General features: G+C 44.1%; 1 protein-coding gene across 5 annotated transcripts in view; it reads right to left on the bottom strand.

Moving 5' to 3' along the window:
- Positions 1-20,532, bottom strand: part of arhgap21a (Rho GTPase activating protein 21a) — an 80,373-nt gene that overhangs the window by 25,495 nt on the left and 34,346 nt on the right. For 2 of the 5 annotated variants that reach the window (XM_018747760.2, XM_018747769.2), the window contains exons 1-7: positions 19,591-19,992; positions 16,725-16,901; positions 15,062-15,083; positions 5,766-5,858; positions 4,616-4,694; positions 4,097-4,151; positions 94-117 (exon numbers count right to left, since the gene is read on the bottom strand). In XM_018747760.2, coding sequence (XP_018603276.1) covers positions 94-117; positions 4,097-4,151; positions 4,616-4,694; positions 5,766-5,858; positions 15,062-15,083; positions 16,725-16,901; positions 19,591-19,845 — 705 coding nt within the window. In that variant the 5' untranslated portion in view covers positions 19,846-19,992. Of the gene's footprint in view, positions 1-93; positions 118-4,096; positions 4,152-4,615; positions 4,695-5,765; positions 5,859-15,061; positions 15,084-16,724; positions 16,902-19,590; positions 19,993-20,532 lie in introns of those variants that run through there. The other 3 variants (XM_018747777.2, XM_018747792.2, XM_029246157.1) reach the window with 2 other exon arrangements.

Below are 20,532 nucleotides of genomic sequence, written 5' to 3'. Positions count from 1 at the left end.
CCCGCAAATAACCACATGACAGCAACAGCGGTGGGGCTAAATCACACAGATGACATGAAAAGTGACACGTTGATTTTATTTTATTTTCCTTACCAGAGCTGTGATATCCCTTGAAAACTGCAGAAGGCAGGGCCGAGAGAACAGTGGCAAGCAGAAAGAGGGAGAGAGGACAAACAGTACAGAAACAAACAGGGAAAAAAACAGTGGTAAGAGAGACTGAGCGAAGCTGTGTAGAGACAGAATTATCCTGTCGCTTGATGTTGGATACAGCAAGCTAAAAATATACGTCTAGCATTCAGCCCCTGGAAGAAACCATCGGAACGAAAGGGCGGTGGCGCTGAGCAGTGCAGGGACAACCCGTTTGGATAGCGACACTCGGGGGAGCCAGGAAGAGCCCAGCTGCTGCGCATTGCCACAGTAAACCCATCGCCGAGCCTGAAGTGCAGCTCCCTCCTGCATGGCGCTCTCAGACACCGTTCGCAGTCACTCCTCTATCAATCCGCCTCCGCCCCCCTCGCTCATCCTCCGCACTTCCCGCTCACTGCCTCCCTCCTTGCCTGTGAAGCCACCTCTATTCAGTCAGAGGAAGCAGCTAAGCCGTTCCGATGGTACAGCCCCCACCTCCGACATACCTGCTTTCTGCGGTGCGCCACATCAGCCTGACCTGAGCTGAAAGCTGTTGGCTCATTGCAGATGTTTTCTCTCCATTTCCAGCCCTTCCCCCTCATTCACAAACTACCTCCAGCTGGTCTCCTCCTCTACTCCCCCAAGCAGTCTCGCCCCCACATACTTGCATCTTTGCGGCAGACCATTCTGTCCTGTTAACGCACCTTGTTCAATCTCCATGGGTGCTTCCCTTGATCTCAGGTACACAACACCTCCTTTGAAAGGATGCTCCTCACCGCAACCAGCTTGGCTACACGTACCGACCAAAATGTCTACTAGTGGCTGCGGCCACAACGCATTGCCTTTACGCTTGAGGGGTGGAGAGAAATGAATCAGCCACCCTTAATCAACCTGTATGAGTATTTGTGTATTTTTCTCACTATGATCATTCCTGTTTAGATTAAAACACTCTGAAGTGGGCCTGTTGGCAGTGATGGGGCTCTACTATGTCAGGTAGGCAGGCTGAATGGACGTGACAGGCACAGCACTAAAACCAGATGCACAGACCAGCTGTGGCTCTGCTTGCCATGGTGCCCAATACAGTCACACCCCAAGATATGCCCATCACTGTTATGAGAATTGCACTTTACAAGTAGGTCCATGTAATAGCCTTACTTTGGCTTTCGAAGCATGCCTTCACATTTACAAGCACCATATGGATTTTTGGTGCCTCCCAACAGTTGAGAGATACAAGACCAGAGCCACCATTCAGTCATCTTCATAGTTATATTTTAGCTTGTGTTGCCTAAAGTTCTCAACATCCATTAACGTTGTTTGCCATTTCCACCTGTTAAGATCTTGCAGTCATGACGCTCATTCGGACTGCCCGAACCATCTCAGTTTATTCAGTGAGCGTTTGTTCATTTGAACTGTTTTCACTTATTTATTTTGTCTTTACATCATTTTGTTTTTTGCATCAGAGGTTAAATTAATACCTAAACACTGAAAACCACATGCATGTCTTTTGTATGTGTTTAAGTGTACAGCTGTATTATAGAATAATTGAGAAACTGATCTGTTGTTACGAGCTCTAACGATTGAAGTAACTATGTCAATTTTAATGGGATCTGGTGATATTTCACCATAAATTAGTGTCTGTTTGGGGGTTCAGGAACACATAAAAATTTTTACCATTAAACTAATGGCAATTACGAAAATTCATCTTACAAAGGGGTTTCGGGAACAAACTGCTTTCATAGGGCAGGGAAGGATTGTAATCCTCTGTTACAGCCTGTAAGCACTGGGAAAAGAGCAGAAAAACACTGGGGCTTGTACCACAGAGGACTGACCTGCAGCAAACTGGGCACTGAACAATGAAAGTCCCCTGAATTCCTCCACAAAAGAAGTGCTCACAATTCCTTGTACATACCTCAACATTTAAACTTATCACGCAAGCACAATGCACTTAATTCATGCTTTTCACATAAACTGTATGGTAAGATTGGCTTCCTGGGAACTCAAATTACACGCATCATTCCTTTGTGCTAAATGCATCACATGGTTCCATTCCCATCATGCAACAGGGCACCTTTGGCCACAAGGTTTCCTGCAGTTGGGAGCTGTTCTTTAGCTACGCCTGGAATCCAGTCCTGTGAGAAATGCTAAATAATTTCCATTGCTGGGGTTTTTAATCTCGCCACCCTCCAGCGGAAACCGCAGGAACAGAAAACAAGCCCTCATGTCCCAGGTTCCTTGGCGCTAGGCACAGGGCACTGCTCTCTGCGTGTGCGGCTCTCTTGGAAGCCGTACAGACGGACAAGACTGGCGCCCTGGGGCACGGTCCATTGCTTGCCCCACATGCTACCGCAAGCTTCGTCATCCTTGCTTATGACAGTACTCCATGCTCAACAGGGGCCTCTACTCTTTTTCTTATGCCTTCCAGCCCTCCTAGGGCATAAGCCACCAACAAGGGTACTCCAGGTGTCCCTAAGAGCTGAGATGTTAGCTGGGTAATTCAGGACACAACAACACCAGGAGGGGAATTCAAACTTGAGTCCTGCAAGTCCAAAGGTCACAGCTCTGACCACTACGCCACCTGCTGCTTAAACTGTACAGCTAGCAGAACTCTGTTCAAGTAAACCTCACCTCACTTACAGAAAAAGAGTTGTGTAAAAAAATTTCTTAGAAAGGGGGCAAAAGAGGAAGAAAAATAGGAACATAAAATTAGCTAAGACAAAAGTCACAGTCTCAAGAGGGGAAGTCCATGCAGGGGTATATGCACTGAAGCCATGTTTATGGGTTCTGATCCGGTTTAGCTGGAAGTGTATTATCCCTAGAGCTGCGTGACGACAGAGGGAAGGACTGCCTGTAATCCTGTACTGAGAGCAGGCCAGCAGGGCCACCAATAAAGCAGCCCATATGAGCTCTATCTGACACACTGTGCCCCTCGGGCATGTGAACGCCACCCTCGTACCTTACCCGACAGAGGGAGTCCCAAAGCATTACCATCAACATTCAGCATATTACTCCAGAGGATAAACTCACTCAGGCAGGATTACCTGGAGAAATAGCAATATCCGGGGAGCACGCAATCTTCTCCGAAGTTTCATTTTAATGTGAAAACAAAGCACAACATACTTTGTTTTTGTTTGTTTACATCTCATGAGCTTAACTGCTGTTATGTCAACAGCGCACACACACGCGCACACATTTTCAGAACCGCTTGTCCCATACGGGGTCACGGGGAACCAGAGCCTACCCGGTAACACAGGGCGTAAGGCCGGAGGGGGAGGGGGCACACCCAGGACGGGACGCCAGTCTGTCGCAAGGCACCCCAAGCGGGACTCGAACCCCAGACCCACTAGAGAGCAGGACTGTGGTCCAACCCACCGCACCCCCTATGTCAACACCAATAGGTATTAATATATTCATGTGTCTAACAGTAGGACAAGTGGCAAAGTAACACCATGGGGACCACATATACTTGAATGCAAACTAAAACTGGTCTAGAAGATAGACACATTTGTGTCAAGGCTGGTAATGTGCCCCTCCAGTTTCCTGCACCAATATGTAACTGAACGTATGTTTACAAAAAGCACAAAATCTGTGATTCAGATAGGCTTTTGAAAAAGCTGTCAAATTACACCATGGAGAAACTACCCATTTTTAATTTCTATCACCACAGAATTGCATAAAACAGTTGACAAGCTTAACTTCCAGTGGGAAAACATTAACATGATAAATCACAAATTTCAAAACAAGGCCCAGCAGATGCAAATGTAGTTGAGATGGATGTCACCAACTTCTATAATTCTTCCTCTGTAAGTTCTGAACAGAAAGGCCAGTGAAAATTTCTGCTGCAAATTACAGCTAATTAAAGTAATAAACTTCATTCATCACTGAATGTCCCTGCTAACCTACCATGGCCTAAGCACAGTAAGGCAACTGGGCCAGACTGTCACCGAGTGAGTGTTTAACACACTGTACGTACCAGCTGTAGTATGTCTTCATCTTTTGGCATCACGCAGAGTTCAAGAGTGGTGTCGCTAAAATAAAAACATGGTACATATCCATTAAACTGCTGACCAAGTCCAACATGTGCCACATTACAACACACTGGCGGCTGAGCCGGGCTACAGAGGTTGGCGCTCAGTGCACGTCAGCTTTTCGCCTTCCCTTTGTTGCTGTGAGTTCTCCAGAGTAAAATCAGTTTCCTGCTGCTAGATGTCCCAAATTGTAGATTATTAAGAACTACGTATGTGTCACAGCCAATGGAATGTAATTTCCTGGAGAGGACGGCAGATGGTCTTCTGTGCCAACAGTAAACAATAAGGACCAATTTAGGCAAATAATGCACAAAAAACTCACTACATACAACCTGACCAAATTTGTTATTTTATGGCTCGACGAATTACAGGTTTTCCAGTGTTAAATCTTATGTTCTAAAGACATCTGAGGGAGTACAGTTATAACACTAACAAATCATTAAACACTGCCTGTGGTTGCTTACCTGTTCTGGATCAAGGCTATCACTTGGGAATATGTTTTTCCAATAATGCTTTCCCCATTGACTTTCACTATCCGGTCCCCTGTGGGAGAAGAATGAATGTAAGGCCACCAAGCCACCAAAATCAGTCCTGCTGAGCAACCCATGGCCATCCCCTGGGAAAAGACAGCATCAGAAGTGGGACTGCAGAAACTCAAATCCACTTAAAATCCTAGAAAGGGCTCCTCAATTCTAATGGACATCATCCAAATCCCACCCATCCCCCACAGACTCAGAAAGCAAGAGGGATGGACAGTGCATTCTGGGAGATAGAGAGGTGGAAACGAAACCATGGGAACGTCCGTAACAAATCCCTCCAAAAGATAAAGAACATTAAAGAATGGCCTTGAGGGGGTTTGCAGATGAATAAAAAGCAACTGACCCACCACATATCCCCCTCACCCACACACATCTAGACAGTCTCAGATGATTGCTGGGTTTCACCGGATTAATACTTAATTACACACACACACACACACACACACACACACACACACACACACACATTTTCAGAACCGCTTGTCCCATACGGGGTCACGGGGGAACCGGAGCCTACCCGGTAGCACAGGGCGTAAGGCCGGAGGGGGAAGGGGACACACCCGGGACGGGACGCCAGTCCGCCGCAAGGCACCCCAAGCGGGACTTGAACCCCAGACCCACCGGAGAGCAGGACCGTGGTCCAACCCACTGCACCACCGCGCCCCCTGGTAATACTTAATTAGTAATTGTTAATTAATACTTGCTTGGCCATCACTAACATTCAGTACTTTATCAACAGTGAGCACTGAAAAAAACTAATGTCAAAAAATGGCTCTAAAATGGCTGTACTCAATTTACAAACGCCACTGTGGAAGTGAACTAAGTTGATACAGTTCTAAATTCCTAGCCTGTCCACGCGTTTTAACGCCAACTAACCGTGTGTGGAAATACTGGTGGCTTTTGCTCTGCAACAAAGACAAATTTTACAAAACATAAAGCTTAAGAAAATGTTATTCAATAAACAAGTTGTTTATAGTTTCAAAAATTCCCCACTGAAATGTTTCTACGAGGACCCAGTGTATTAATTTTATCCTGAACTTGCCAGGTGGCATGAGTGAGTGAGGTATTACTGTACCTGTGCAGAGTCCAGCTCCGTGGGCAGGGCCTCCCTCCTTCACCTGCTTGACAAAAATGGTATCCATGGGCTCCAGGCGGGTTCGCTGTCTCCCTGGCAACAACACAGCACCAGAGTCACTTGCAACCTAGATGATCACAACCTGAACATGCAGCCTCAATTCTGAAGAGTGGCAGCATCCTGGGTTTGAGCCTCCTCTCTTGCAGTAGTAATGCCAATCAAAGTATTAACCCTGAAGTGATACAGTAAAAATTACTCCGTTGTATAAATGGTTAAATCGTAAGCAGCTTAGTATACAAACCCAAAATTGTAAATTGAGTTGGAGAAAAACGTTGCATTATTAAACAGCAGTACTCAGCAGTGTGAAGTATGTGTCATACCTTGGCTGCTGTAAACCTTCAAGCTCATTGGAAGAATAAGAGAGCCAGGTGTAGAAGCTATCAAGTATATGTTGGTACTTATGGTGAAAGTACTCCAACGTGAGTGACTCAATCCATAGGGAGTGACACATATCACATGGCATTAACACACAGCATCTGCCACAACATGCCAAATGACTTTACTCATGTATCATGTAAAGTATCAGTGCATCTTAAGAAGTTGAGCATATTATGCTTCTGTCTTTTAAAATATCTCTTTTTAATTACAACTATCAAACTGCAAACAATGCCATGTCACTTTAAACACGCTGTTGGTTAAATTGAGACTATAAAAATAGCCAATCTTAAAAACAGGTTACAACTCAAAATATAAACATGAAATACTCCAGCAGATATTGAGTACTGGCAAGTAGAAACTATCTGATCACTAGAAGTATGTGAAAAACCTGTCTAGACATCAAAGTGATGTGGTTCACCTAAATAAGAATGTGATTAAAATATTTTCCCATAAGGGTACTCCTACACACTCATATCTCTTCCTTTGTTAGTCAAATGTTTTTGTCTTATTGTGCAACTCCAGTGACTCGTACAAGGAAGCAAGCCTCACATCTAGCTCCATCTTACCCAAATTTGGTAAGCCAAAGCAAAGAAGTATAATAGCAGGATACATGATGCGGGGTGGAGTAGCTGGTCTCAGTGGCCAGATATCGATACGATGTTATGGCTTGACAGACTGGCACATGCGCTGTGAGGTGAGATACTGAATGGTCAAAACACTAAAAACCCAACTTATGGGTGACATGGTGGAACAGCAGGAAGTGCTGGTGTCATGAAACTCATGGGCTATACATTGACCATGGGTTCAAATCTCAGTCTGTCTGGAATTTGCATCTTCTTCCTCTGTTCTGTCAGGTGCTCCTCTTGTTTCTTCCCACAGGCCAAACACACGTTTCAAGTGAATGGATGACTCAAAATCACACACAATGTGTCTGTGTTGTACAGATATGTGAATGACTATAGGGAGTTTAGTAAAGGATATCTAGCACTGTAAGTCACCTCGAATAAAGGTGTCCACCGAGTACTAATCAATCACTCTGGACAAAAACTTACCCTAAATTAATATAAAAGCAAAACTTATGGTTCAGCTGTCTTTTTTTCTTCTTTTTTAAATTTCAGCTGTGGTCCCAACTGCTGATACAGAAACATGAAATAGCTCACTCTGTCTAAATCCACAACTGTACAGGGTATGGGCCTAACTTCAACGCAGGCTTTGACCCAAATGCACTGTAGGATGAGTGTTTGTTTTAATCCTGGCCCATACTTGTCCCCACCCCATCCGACCACTTTATCAAAAGAGCTTTACCTCCCACGACAAGCAGTAAATAAGAAGTGTGTGAGGATCACACGTCAATGACAATACCTCGGCAATTCAGCAAAAACTTCAAAGGTTTGCATCAGAGAGAAAGCACAACAACCAAAGGGTTTAATTTTCTTCCATTAGAAAAATTAACATCTCATCAGCAAGTCAATTGAAAGTGCTTCTGGAATGTCTGGACACCCTTCTGGAATTTAATAGATAGCATTACATGAGCACCATGGCTAAATATTGCAACATTTGCCCTTGTTTTATGTGTGTTGACATATTTGCAATTCCTCTATGTATAGTTTCTCTCGACGCTGCTGTGACTCAGTGCTGTTCTGCTATCAAACAAATAAACAGATAAAATTACTAAGGTGATCTGTGAGGGTCAGGGAACAACACAGAAAGAACACTCGTACTGCCTGGTGGGGAGAAAGATCACACACACTCTATACCTACCACTGTTACAGGGTATGAACCCAGCGTAGGCTCCCACTTGGGGAAAATCGGCAAGCGTGCCTCCGATTGCCCACCGATGCCAGTACACAGCTTTGCTCTCGTGTTAAACATGTAGGGTTCCAGCTGCCCAAGTTCAGACACAAGCTTTAAAAAAACTGTAAAACGTAAACTGTAAATGTCATACTGCTGTGCGCAAACAACAAATTAGTCACAGGTAAACAAGATTCCTCAGGTATCCAAAAAAAACAAAATACATAAAAAGTGATTACAGTTAGAGGCAGAGGACACTTTGTTTAGGTCACCTCTCTGAGTCCAACCTATGACGCAGTTACCATGGTAACGGTTACAAGCACCACCCCCTGTGCTAAGACCCAGGAAGGACTCACCAACAGCCTGGAGGGACACACAGAAACATGGGACCTGCTACATGCTAAAGGAGGGCACACATGTGCGCGCGCGCGCGCGCGCACGCACGCACACACGCACGCACACACACACACACACACACACACACACACCATCTTATGTAATGCAACATCCCTCCACACGCCTACAAACGTGAGCTCAGGCATCACTGCCCTCTGTTGCCCCCAGTGGTGGTGATGAGATATTGCATAGCATTTCCTTTTCTCAAAGTCCAGCGAATTTGACCAAACACCTGGACTTGAACCATGCGTTCTTGCTCTCCCACATAAAAAGATAGGAGGAACAAATTTTCATGTACATTAACTTTTTGCTATTTATTTCAGTAATTTTAAATTACATTGACCAGTAGCTGACAAACAAAGCGCAGGTATGTAATCTAGTGTTTTCCTATTTTTTGTGTTACCTCAGTAATGAAAATTTAATAGGACATTTCAGAGCTGACTTATTTTCAGCAAGTTTCACCATTAATTTTGTTTAAACTTTTTTGAATAAGTCTTACATATCAATTATTTTCTATTATACCTTTGAGGCAGAACCTGAGTAGTGAATAACTACGGATTTCTGTATTATTAAGCTTTTTATCAATTTTGTCTTAATGATAAAGCCAACTTTAAACAAACTGAACTTAGAAAAAAGCTGAACATATTTCTGGTCACAACTGATTGCAAAGTAAGGAGTCAGTGTGCTGAGTACAGATTTCAGTGGAATGCTATTTTACACAAGTGTAGAGCAATTACATTTTCCAAAGCCCAGAAACAAAATTTATTGAGAACCAACCAAAAAATGAAGAAACGCTTCAGAGTTGAAGTGTAGCCAAAAGATCAACTGGTACCCTCCAACCATTTTCTACAAGGCTTATTCTCTTAATATACAGCCATATATAAGCAATAAACAATTTCATGAAATGGATTGTCATGAAGTCCCCTAACTAGCTGTTCAGTTTGCATTAGCAGAATTATTTTAACAGACAATATGGATTTTTTTACTGATGAATCCTATGTGATAGACAGTATGAAAATACCATAATAAAGGGGTTTTATTCTGAAAATGTGCATTATTTCCTTTAATTGCAGCTTTCCCATTAACTTATCAAATTATAGTACACTGACTCTTCAGTAGATGGCAGCAAAGTCCACATAACAACTAAGATATCCACTGTCATCCAAATCAAACGAGATGACTATAATTTAATCAATGATGAAAAGAATCATTTTAAACACAGCCTACTGTACAAAATATAAAACTGCTTACATTACACAACCAGCAGCATAAGTAATATTACAAATTTACATTATTTCATTTAGCCGATGCCTTCTCCAAGTGACTTACAGTGTTAAACTACTTACAATTATTTACCCATTTTTACACCTGGGTTATTTCTACTACAGCAATATTTGGTTAGGGTATTACAGCTGGAGGTGAGATACTGATGACCTTTGGGTCCAAAGGCAGCAGCTCTAATCTCTATGCTAGCAGGTCCCTCTATTAAAATTAAAATTAAAACAGAACATTACATATTTAGCAGATGCTTTTCTCCAAAAAAACTAACAGTAGATACTATGTAGTGTTACCAGTCCACACACCTTATCCACCAAGATGACTTACACTGCAAGATACACTACTTACAATGGGTCACTCATCCATGCATCAGTGGAACACACTCTCTCTGTGTCACTCACACACTATGGGTAACCTGAACAGCATGTCTTTGGACTCTGGGAGGAAACCTGAGCACCCGGAAGAAACCCATGCAGACTCCACATAAGCTGAACAGGGATCAAACCCACATGCTCTCGCACCACCCACACACTGTGAGACAGCAGCAGTACTTGCTGTGCCACCATGCTACCCAAGCTATGATAGTTCCGTTGGAGAAAATTTTCTTGCCCTAGCTGCTATTTTGAGCTCTATACACTATAAATATCACACAGCATCCAATGAACACCACAGCACATCAAATACAGAACCTGGAGTGGAAATAATCCACATCTCTACAGCCTGTTCACATTGTTGTCCACAAGAAGGCAGTGTGGTCTGTGTATTCCCTGACAGCCTCCTGGAAATAAACATGCTGTGTGGTGGGGGCCAGCTCAGTGCCTCATGGGTGATGAACACTTGTGGCTTTCATCTCTGCAGATACAGGCGCATTCCCCAGAGGCTCCGATCTGACCGGGTAACTTTTTCAGAGGCAAAGTAAAAAGAAACACTACAGCAATTTGTGGACAGGAAGGATGCTACCCTTAAGTGCAGGACTGCAGCAGAAAGTACCACTAAGCATCACACTTTAAGGCCTATGGCAGAATGTTACCCTTTACCCTACAGAGGGGCAGTACAAAGGAATCCAAAGCTAAAAGACCAGACAGGGCCATGCATGACCTTTCCACATGACAAGTGCTGTGACCCCAATTGAAAAACAGTGACACATCATCAATACCTTGGTAACCACACACAGCTGAGTGCACAACACTACATGAACATATGTTTACGGACACCACAAATAGGATTGCAGAGCATTTCCACTGCCCTCACAGTAAATTACTACAATGCACCAAAACACGATGCATGTTGGGAACTGATAATAACTTGCATCTAGTCAGTGCACTAGCAAGCCTGACCACTTTAGGAGTAGACGAGTCAGAAAACACGATTTGCTTCGGATTTTGAAATTCAAGGGAAACATGAACTGAAACAGAATCCCAGAATGCAGTACTCAGTCATGTGACCTGGTGGAAGCAGGAAACCAAACCACCAAACCACATTGTCCAAGCATTTCATTTTTGATGAAAACAATCAAAACATGTACAAACTGCTCAGTGCACGTGTTTCTCTGTTGTTTTGTCACTATTTTATTACATGCGTACAACTATAGCCTTGTGCAGTTTCCTTCGCGATTAATTAAGTATGTATTGTGCAACTGTACACACATACTTATCTATTGAGTACCTACATTCTCAGTCTACCTGTCTACCTACAGTACCTATGTGTAGTATTTACGTACTTAGCGCATTTGTCTACATGCAGTAACTACAGTAACTAGTTATAGCATCCAACCACTTACCCAATGTATCTGTCTATTTACTTACCTAATAGTAACCCCCTGTATACCTACAGTATCTATCTATAGTATCCACCTACTTACCTAGCCACAGTAACTGCCTGCCTACCTACAGTACCTATCCATCTAAAATACTGACCTACCCAGCAACAGTATCTATCTGGAGCACAGCTACTTTTCACATTTGAAAACACAAAGCTGACAACAATGAAAAGTTGTTCCAGGGAGTCTGGGCAGCTTAATGAGACAGAGGTGCTTTCCAACAAGTAAACCTCACTGGTGCAGCCTGTGCCCAGTATCAATGCTGGCCCGCTTCCTGAATGACACAGCCAGACGAACTGTGTGGGCCCACACTGTATGTGGACTTTGTGTTCTGATATAATCCCACAGCACCAGGCAGTGGCCCATGCCTTTTACAACTCCAGCTCATTATACGACAAGTTGAATTTGTCCTGTTTCTCAAACATGGTAAAAATGGGTGGGATGGGGTATGGGGTTAGCACTCAACTGCCTGCTCTCCCCCAGGAGGTACAGGACATTGTGTTCAAAACCTGTTCTACAAAAAGTTACAGATGCACAGTTTTGTAAAACATAGCATTTCATATTTACTGCTACAAGTCAGGTAAAATACCAAGTTCAAGGTAGAGCTGTGCCTCCCCTGCCAGAGAATTAAACAAACATCCTACTGGTTAAATATTCTTCCTACTGGTCACATATATATTTCATATGTCCCAAAGATAAAGCCCCTGGAGTCATATAACTAAGATACCAGAATGCCACCATTGCAAAGTTAATTCAGGAGAATCATCCATGCAGCTCCAAATTTTGTTGCCTTTGGTATGAAAGCATAAGAAACCTGGTGCATTGTATGTTGTTACTTGTCAAGGTCATGCTGCCAGGTACATGCCAATTTCACACACTGCACCCAGGGCAAAAGAGACTGGCAGCTTTCTTCAGCACAGTTCTCCAGAAAGAAACATCTCTCCCAGCTTCCACAGTCTGCCTTGTAAAAATCTATCATAGCAGGTACCCCACACATCACAGAAGACGAGAGCATGAGGTTAGCATAAGTTTGAGCTGCAGAAAGACCAGAAATCACAGAGCATCAGACAGAAAACTTGTTCGCTGCTGACAATCAACTCTGAGCAGCGACTGTCTCGTCAGGATGCCTAGGTGTGTTTTGATCAGCCAAAAACTTGAAGCCACTGTCACATGATCACAGCATAGAGCATCAGAAAAAGGCAAAGGTTTAGAACTGGCAAAATTTATCGAAGTGGAACTTTTAAGGTGGGGGTGCAGTGGCGCAGTGGGTTGGACCACTGTCCTGCTTTCCGGTGGGTCTGGGGTTCAAGTCCCGCTTGGGGTGCCTTGTGACGGACTGGCGTCCCGTCCTGGGTGTGTCCCCTCCCCCTCTGGCCTTACGCCCTGTGTTACCGGGTAGGCTCTGGTTCCCCGCAACCCCGTATGGGACAAGCGGTTCTGAAAATGTGTGTGTGTGTGTGTGTGTGTGTGTGTGTGTGTGTGTGTGTGGAACTTTTAAGAGCTGGGTTTGAAAAATATCCCTTTGAGGGATTTCCAGGCCAAAGCAGAGGGATCCTCTCAGGGAGTGTGAGCTGGGACACAGGAGTCACATAGAGGATGTCTATTACTGCCATCACTTCCTCTGTAGCCTCTACAGTATGCTTCCACTATATCAACTTTCAACAAAGTAAATTAAATACTGATGAATATATGTGTGTGTGAGAGAGAGAGAGAGAAGTTGTGTAAACTCTTGCAGGTTCCTGAAAAGCAGAGCATCCCTCTTTGGCATGTTTCAGTCGATGGGGAGAGCTCTGCCTGTTGCTGGGATCAGAGGAATTCCAGCAACAACACTTGGGATACTGGCAGCCAGTCAAACAAACAGAAGGGGTCCTCTGCAAAGTCACACCCTGCCTGCCTGGCCCAGATGTTTTCCACAGCATCGAAACCATGTGACATCCCGAGTGCAAATGGAAAACAGGGATGGGGAAGTAGGGTGCACAGCAGGGAGATGGGCGAGAAGGGTCTTATTCACACGTCACCTCTTCCGTCAATAAAAGAGGAACCTGTGATGTATGGGCAGTGCTGGTGAAGCTGTTAATATTCATAGAGTCACTGCATCAATCAAGAAACTGGGGAATTTAAGGTAGGACTGACTGGCTCCTCCTGACAGAGCTCCTTCTGTGGGGAAGGTGGAGTAGAGCAGGGGGGTTACGAATGAGCCAAAATAACAATCACGACACTCACCATATGTAACCTCTTTCCTTGCTCTTCTCGCTTCCCCTCCCTCTGCTCCCTCCTTCATTACTGATTGCAACCAAAACCAACGGCAGGAGCTTGGAAGCACACAACCAGGATTTTGTGACTTATATTAACTATACACTGAGTACCATCTACATCAGAGCACACAACACAAGCCACAGTGAAATCCATCCAGAATTTAAATGTGTTCAATTACCTGATGCTTTTCTCCAAAATGTCTTAAAATTTTATGGTACTTACTATGAGTTACGCATTTATACAGGCTGGTAAACTTTACTGGAGTAGTTCAGGTTAAGTACCCTGTTCAACAGTACTAAAGCAGGAGGTGGGAATCAAACCATGGTCAAGTCCAAAGGTGGCAGCTCTAACAACTACACTTCCAGCATTGTTCCAAGCAGATGTAGGACAAGAACAAACATAATACTGATGTCACACCAAAGATTAATCTTCTTTACCATAAAACAGTGGAGCCAATCGGGCAAAGAAAGCTAAGGTGTGTTTGGAGTAAGCACCTGGAAGGGCCCATGTGTCAACGGAGCAGCATTAATAAACATGTACAATGACCACAACAGTCCAGGATTTATGCCCATCTCTGGGTGCCACCGGTTCAACCCTGTTTTGACCCACCGCATACTGAAATGACATTCACACACTAAGCAGCACCATAAATCACACATCCCAGCAGGAAAGAGATACATTTAATCTGAATAGCCTCAGTGTAGGTGTGACAACTCACTAGTTTCCCTGAGGGCAAATATAGGTATCAGTACTTCAGATGGTCACTGCATCAGTACAAAACTCATCTGTAAATAATATTAAATGGCAACAGAGGTTCCATTGACCACTGTGCTGACCAGGAGTAGTGTGGTGAAGTGTGTTTCAAAATGCCAACAACAGGAAATGTCTGGGATCACAGAATTAATTACTCATGTTAAAATCCTGCCCTCTCCACAACCCCCTAATGCCAACATCATCAAAAGGCACCTTAAACACACTGGTCATTGCTGATGGTGGTTGAGGGCTGTGATCAAGAGACTGAAAAGCAGAAGTCTTGAACAGCCTTAGCATTTGCAGAGGGACCTGATGTGGGGGTCCAGATCAGTTCTCAGCACCAATGCTATCCACTGCACTACTGTACCTTTGGCTTTACAGACATAAAAGCACAGATTCTGATCAAGTCCTGCATGATTACATTATGCGTGGAGAGATATGCAATGTTTGACTTGAGAAACTCAGGTTCAAGTTTCCAGGTTCGGAGTACACCAACTCCAACACCCCTCCAACCATCACCAATGCTAATAGCGACAGTCAGTGCCAAAAGATGCTGAGCTCTTACCTCGGCTACCGTTGTCTTCATCCTGGGGGGAAACAGAAAAAAATTAATTATTTCACAGATATTTGTTTTTAATTGTAAGGAACAGAAAGACATTCAAAAGGGAAGAGGAATTGCAATGAAACTGCACAATACAAAGACAAAAAGAAGCATATAAGATACATCAAGAAAAAAAGCTTCAAATGTCTATGACCATCAAAACCATAAAGCCATAAATGAAACAGCTACATTTCTCAAAATTTGTAGGTGTCATATTGGAAGAAAGGAAGCCAAGGAGTTGTTAAGGTGAACCCAATCGAAGGTGCGTTTATTGCAAACAGATCAAAAGAGCAGGCAAAAAACGTAGTCGGAAAGCACTGCAAGGGTCAGAAGCCAGGAAACGGAGAACAAGAGAGGGTGGACAATGCTAAGCATGCAGGAGTTGCGGTTGCTCAAGAGGAGGTTCTACGAGCAGGTGTGGAGTCTCTGCCCTTTTATACCATGCCTCCTTGATCAGAAGCAGGTGTGGGTGTCATGCGTGTGACAGTAGGTTTGTTTTTATTTATTTATTTATTTATGTCATGTCTAATACAAAAACAATATTGAAAGCTCCAAATCTTTAACTTCTGTAAAATTCTGCACACCAGACATTGCAGGTTTTGGTTCTGTGGTTCATGTGATTGGTAAGGTGGACTAATAAGAAGAAATATTAGGAAACACAAAACAGTACAAATGGCACCACAGAGATAACTCCTCAGTGAGATTACATAACACTCTTGAAAGAAAAATGCTCCTTCTTTGATCAAAGCCAAAGAACAGATACAGACCACATACTCATTACAGCCATAAAAGTAGAGCAGAAAGAAATGTTTTAATGTCTTTTTCATACAGAGTTATGGCTTGAGGCAGATGGAAGGCTACAGGGTGTACTAAATGATGTGCTAGGGGAGTAAGCAGTTATCCCACAGAAAGTCTCACTCTTTCTTTCTCTCTCACACACACACACACACACACACACACACACACACACACACACACACACAAAAGAGACCCAGTGTAACAGGGTTCCATTACTTCCTGTGCTGTAAAGTGAAATGACCAATGTGATCACAAATGGCAGCCTGGACAAACTACACTGATTCCATTGTACTTCAGGAGTTGGAGAGTGGGAGGGAGTTCTTTACTGGTTGCCAGTTTTAGTGTCACCAGAGGGCTCTTTCTGTTGTGCTCCTTAGAAAGGGAATCGATCTGAATGGTCATTTTTGATGAAAACTATTAGACTATTAAACTATTAGTGAAATTATTATAAATATAACTGAACTGCTCTACATGTGAAACTACAATGTAATTTCAAGAATGTGTTCCCCTATTCAAAAAGTAAAAAGTGCTAAATGAGTAAAGCAAGCAGGCAAATGCACCCTCTCTAAATACAGTTTTACTGTACATATCACAATGTTACTGTCAGGCTGTATATTAAGATTGCAGACTAAAAATAAGAGGTTGGTCAAAAGCACTGCTAATTCCAGCCTTGACTTTGGATAAATGCCACAGCTGCAACATCTTAGAGGAAGAGGGATACTGTATGCTGGCTGTGAAGAGAGCACTTGCTTTCACAGTGCCACCAACACCCTCACAGCACAAGCAGATGCAAGCCCCCAAAATGCCCCAGGCTTGTGCTCGGCCTCACCTTGAGGGAAGAGTGCACAGCCGACTCAGGTGGGTAAACAATGAAGTGGCGCAAAGTGAAGCCAAACCCCTGTGAGGTGCGACGCAGCCGCAGCGTCTTGGGCCCAGGCCACGAGAAAGGTTCCTCTTCTCCGGGAGATGGAATGCCGCTCTGCTCTGACACGTCCTTCCGCTTGGCCTGCATTGACAGAGACAGAAAGAGAGAAAGACATGGGATGATGCTGGACTTGTGTTGGCTCTCTGTCCAGTCCACTCCCATCCTCACAGAATTAGACTCTCAAATATCACACCACAAGGAAACACCAAAGTTGATCCTTAATATTACTAACAACATATTATCTGTATGCAGTCCATGGAAGGTCCAGAAAAAAAATGCTGTTATGAAAATCTGCATTAAGAAATTCAAAAGAAATGAGAAGAGGAAAGAAAAGTTTCTAGTATTAGGCCTGGTCTCGGTCACTCCCAGTTAACTAGCCTGAAAGTCTCACTCCTATGGGACTTAGACCAAGCCAACAAGATTTTTATCTTTATCTCCCTCCACCACAGAAAAAAAAAACAAAGTTTGCATGTAAATCCTTAGAGATCACTCATATCCCTGCTCTCTCTAGCGGAAAGAGATTATCCCATTACAGAAATGCCTTCAGAAGCAAATCCAGATATGTCCCCAGACTCCAGTGGACCCCACAGTACAAGTAGGACAATAAAGAGCAAGCTGCCAAAACCACCATTTCACATCAGACCAAGCTGGCAACCTGGTGCAAAACCCTTCTGAAAAATGCCAGTGCCTTGTGTACATCACGCAGCCACCTGCAGCCTTCCCACAAAACATCAGGCATGCATTCAGAGAGCACGACCCTCCAGGTAAACACAGTGTGGTAACCCAGCCTCCGGTGTCTCTTTTCAACTTCCTACAACAAAGGCTTTCCAGGGAAAAAACAAGCATACAGTTGTACCCATGTGTGTCTTTGAGAGGCCCAGGGCTTGGTGATCCTAACAAGTCCATTTCTCCTCATTCCACAGCAGCTGTGGAGTCCTCCAGAGAATGGGCTGGGTCTCTGTAATGAAATGAGGTCATCCTGACCCAAGGATCCTGGATGCAGACGCTCAACAAGCCGGAGCAGGCCCGTAAGCACGGAGGAAATGCTGACTTAAGCTGAAGGAGAAAACTGAAAATGCTTTAAAAATGTCTGTGAGGTATGAGGGCAGGTCAAAAAAGTATCCACAATAAAGTTCATTAAAAAGGAAAAATATTATTGTGGATACTATTTGACTTACCTTATAACTAGCCTGAGCTGCAGTGGAATCCATTTTTAACAACTTAACGTGTGATAATTTGGACACAATTTCATATCGTTGGCATTTTCTTCAGCTTATACCCACACCTTGGCCTGACAGTGTTCCTGCAATGAAGGCTGTGACATCGAGCTTCCTGAACATAACACTCTTTGTTGTTGCTAAAACATTCATGACGTTATGTAACCGAGCCATTAAGCGTCTCTGAATACTCCCCTCCACCACCGGTGCACAGGATATGCCAGCTTCTATATTTAAAGTGTTAAATTATAAAGCAGGAAAGACAAAAATCTGCTCTAGAGAAGCCCAGACTCTGGACTGAATATCTGCTTTGTGTTGGGCACTGACAAATACGCTCAACCGAAATTTAGCTTCTAAAGATGAAAATGCAACGATTAGGTGCAGTAACTTCTTACTTCATCGACCTAAAGAGTGTTTGTTTGGATTGACCCTGCTGTAGTACCTCTCAACAAGGACTAAAACATTTAAAAAAAAAAAAAACCTGAATTTCTTCACCAAAATGTCCAGCTTTCTCAGTGTACAACAATAACAATCTAATTCATAACCATTTGTGACATGTGACTAAAATTAAATGCTGATAAATTTGCAACAGTTCGGCTTCTTCTGAAGTTCGCAAGTTTTTCAAAAGAAAATTCCAGAGCCATGACGATACAGAGCACGTTGGGCGGGAGGGAATGGTATCAATTTCCTTCATCCAGCTGTCCAACCTCCAGACTCGCAGCTCAAGGATGCTCCTCAAAGTCACTGCCACGCCTCCCTTAAACCCTGCTGCCATGGTCACTGGTACAAAAAACAAGTTCTCTGTTGAGCTTATACAGAGCAGACAGGGGCTATACTGGTGCCATTGGGGTCCTGTCCATCCACTCTCATGACTGAGTGAGGGAAATGAAGTCAGCGAGTGAGAGTGGTGAATGAAAGAGAAGAGCGACAGAGCCATAGGAACCAGCCTGATTCACTGCCTGCTTCAGCCAAGGACTGACCAACAGTTTCCTCAAACCAAAGCCACACACTTTAACCACAATTCAGTCTTTTCACAAATACACCATTACTATAAATGAGGAAAATAAGGACCATGGTATGTCACGTCTATTTTAAACTGTCACAAGTCCCCCCCACTGCCTAGAAGCAGCACAAAAAAATTCCTTAGGTGACAAAACTGGTCTCTGTTTTGGGATATCTGAAGCAATATTAAGTTCCTGTACATTATTTATATTCAAAGTACAGCAGAAAAATCCAGCTATAGACCTAAAGAGTCAAAACCACATCATTCAGGATCATTCGCTCTTTTTATGTACAAAATGGAGAAGGTGCTTCAAGGTTTTGCTACATGAATCTGTAGTACTGGTGATGCCGGTATGCTGCACAAGAAAAGGACTGCATGGAAACACTGAGAGCACTGACAAAGATTTAAATAAATAAATATACAAACAAATAAATAAACAAACAAACAAGCAAAAAAATATAATAAAATGCTTCCATTAACCACTTAACCGATTACCATTCTGACTGCCATAAGGAATGAAGAAGACTGACAGGTATGCGGTATTTCTTACCCTGCCTTTCTGACGGTTCCCTTTGTATGCCTGTGCCAGTCTACCCCAAGAAAGTCCATCGTGACACTTGAGTCCCAGCTCCACGTCTCCCCAGTGGGCCCTGGACAACAGTCTGAACCACAGGCAGTAGGGTTCCGACAGGCATCCCTCCAGCCCTGCCAAGCGGGCCCATGGGCAGCCATCCACACATGGACTGCAGCCCACCTCGGACAGGTCCACCCCACGCAGGGACACGCCGTTCCTCCCAGCCAGCATGTCCGGTGTCCAGTAAGGTGTGAGGATGGGCTGCGTTGAGCGAGCAGGGAGCCTCTTAGCGTCTGGCAGGCAATTCCCACGACCACATGCTAACACTGGGGCAGAACAGCGCAGCTGCCTTAAAAGCGCACAAAGTTAACATGTAAGCAACCACGCAACCACGCACGCACGCACGCACGCACGCACGCACAGACGAGCACATCTGGGCAGACTGCAGGGGGAGGGGGAAAAGGACCAGCGCGTCCTCTTTTGCTCAGCCACCCGCTCGTTCTCTCTCTCCCCCTGCTCCCAGGCAAAAGAGGAAGCCGCCACTGGTGGATCAGTTAGGATCTTTCTCCCCGCCTACCCTGTCCCTAGGCTCCACTCCCCTCCAAATAAACCCACACACAGTCCCAGGTCATGTTCACAAGGACTAAGCCCAGAATTTCCACATGTAGCACATTCAAGTGAAGGGGGAAGAAAAGAAGCAAAGCATTGCTACGTGGGAGACTGAAATATGAGCTCCTGCTAGGGGAGTGCAAACTGGACACGTTTTGTGGCCATTTTGGCCTCTTAATTCCTGCGACTACTTCTACGCAAGCCTGTTACATCAGCGTGTCCTTTCTCTGTCCCTCCACAATTCCTCCCTCTCTAGCTGTTACATAACGGATGAATCTGTGCAACGTGTGGCCCTTCGGCAGCTGATGG

The sequence above is a fragment of the Scleropages formosus genome, chromosome 19 (genome assembly GCF_900964775.1).
Source record: "Scleropages formosus chromosome 19, fSclFor1.1, whole genome shotgun sequence".
NCBI classification, from domain to species: domain Eukaryota; kingdom Metazoa; phylum Chordata; class Actinopteri; order Osteoglossiformes; family Osteoglossidae; genus Scleropages; species Scleropages formosus.
Note: the sequence above shows the minus strand (reverse complement) of the source record. Positions and strands in the feature narration are given on the sequence as shown.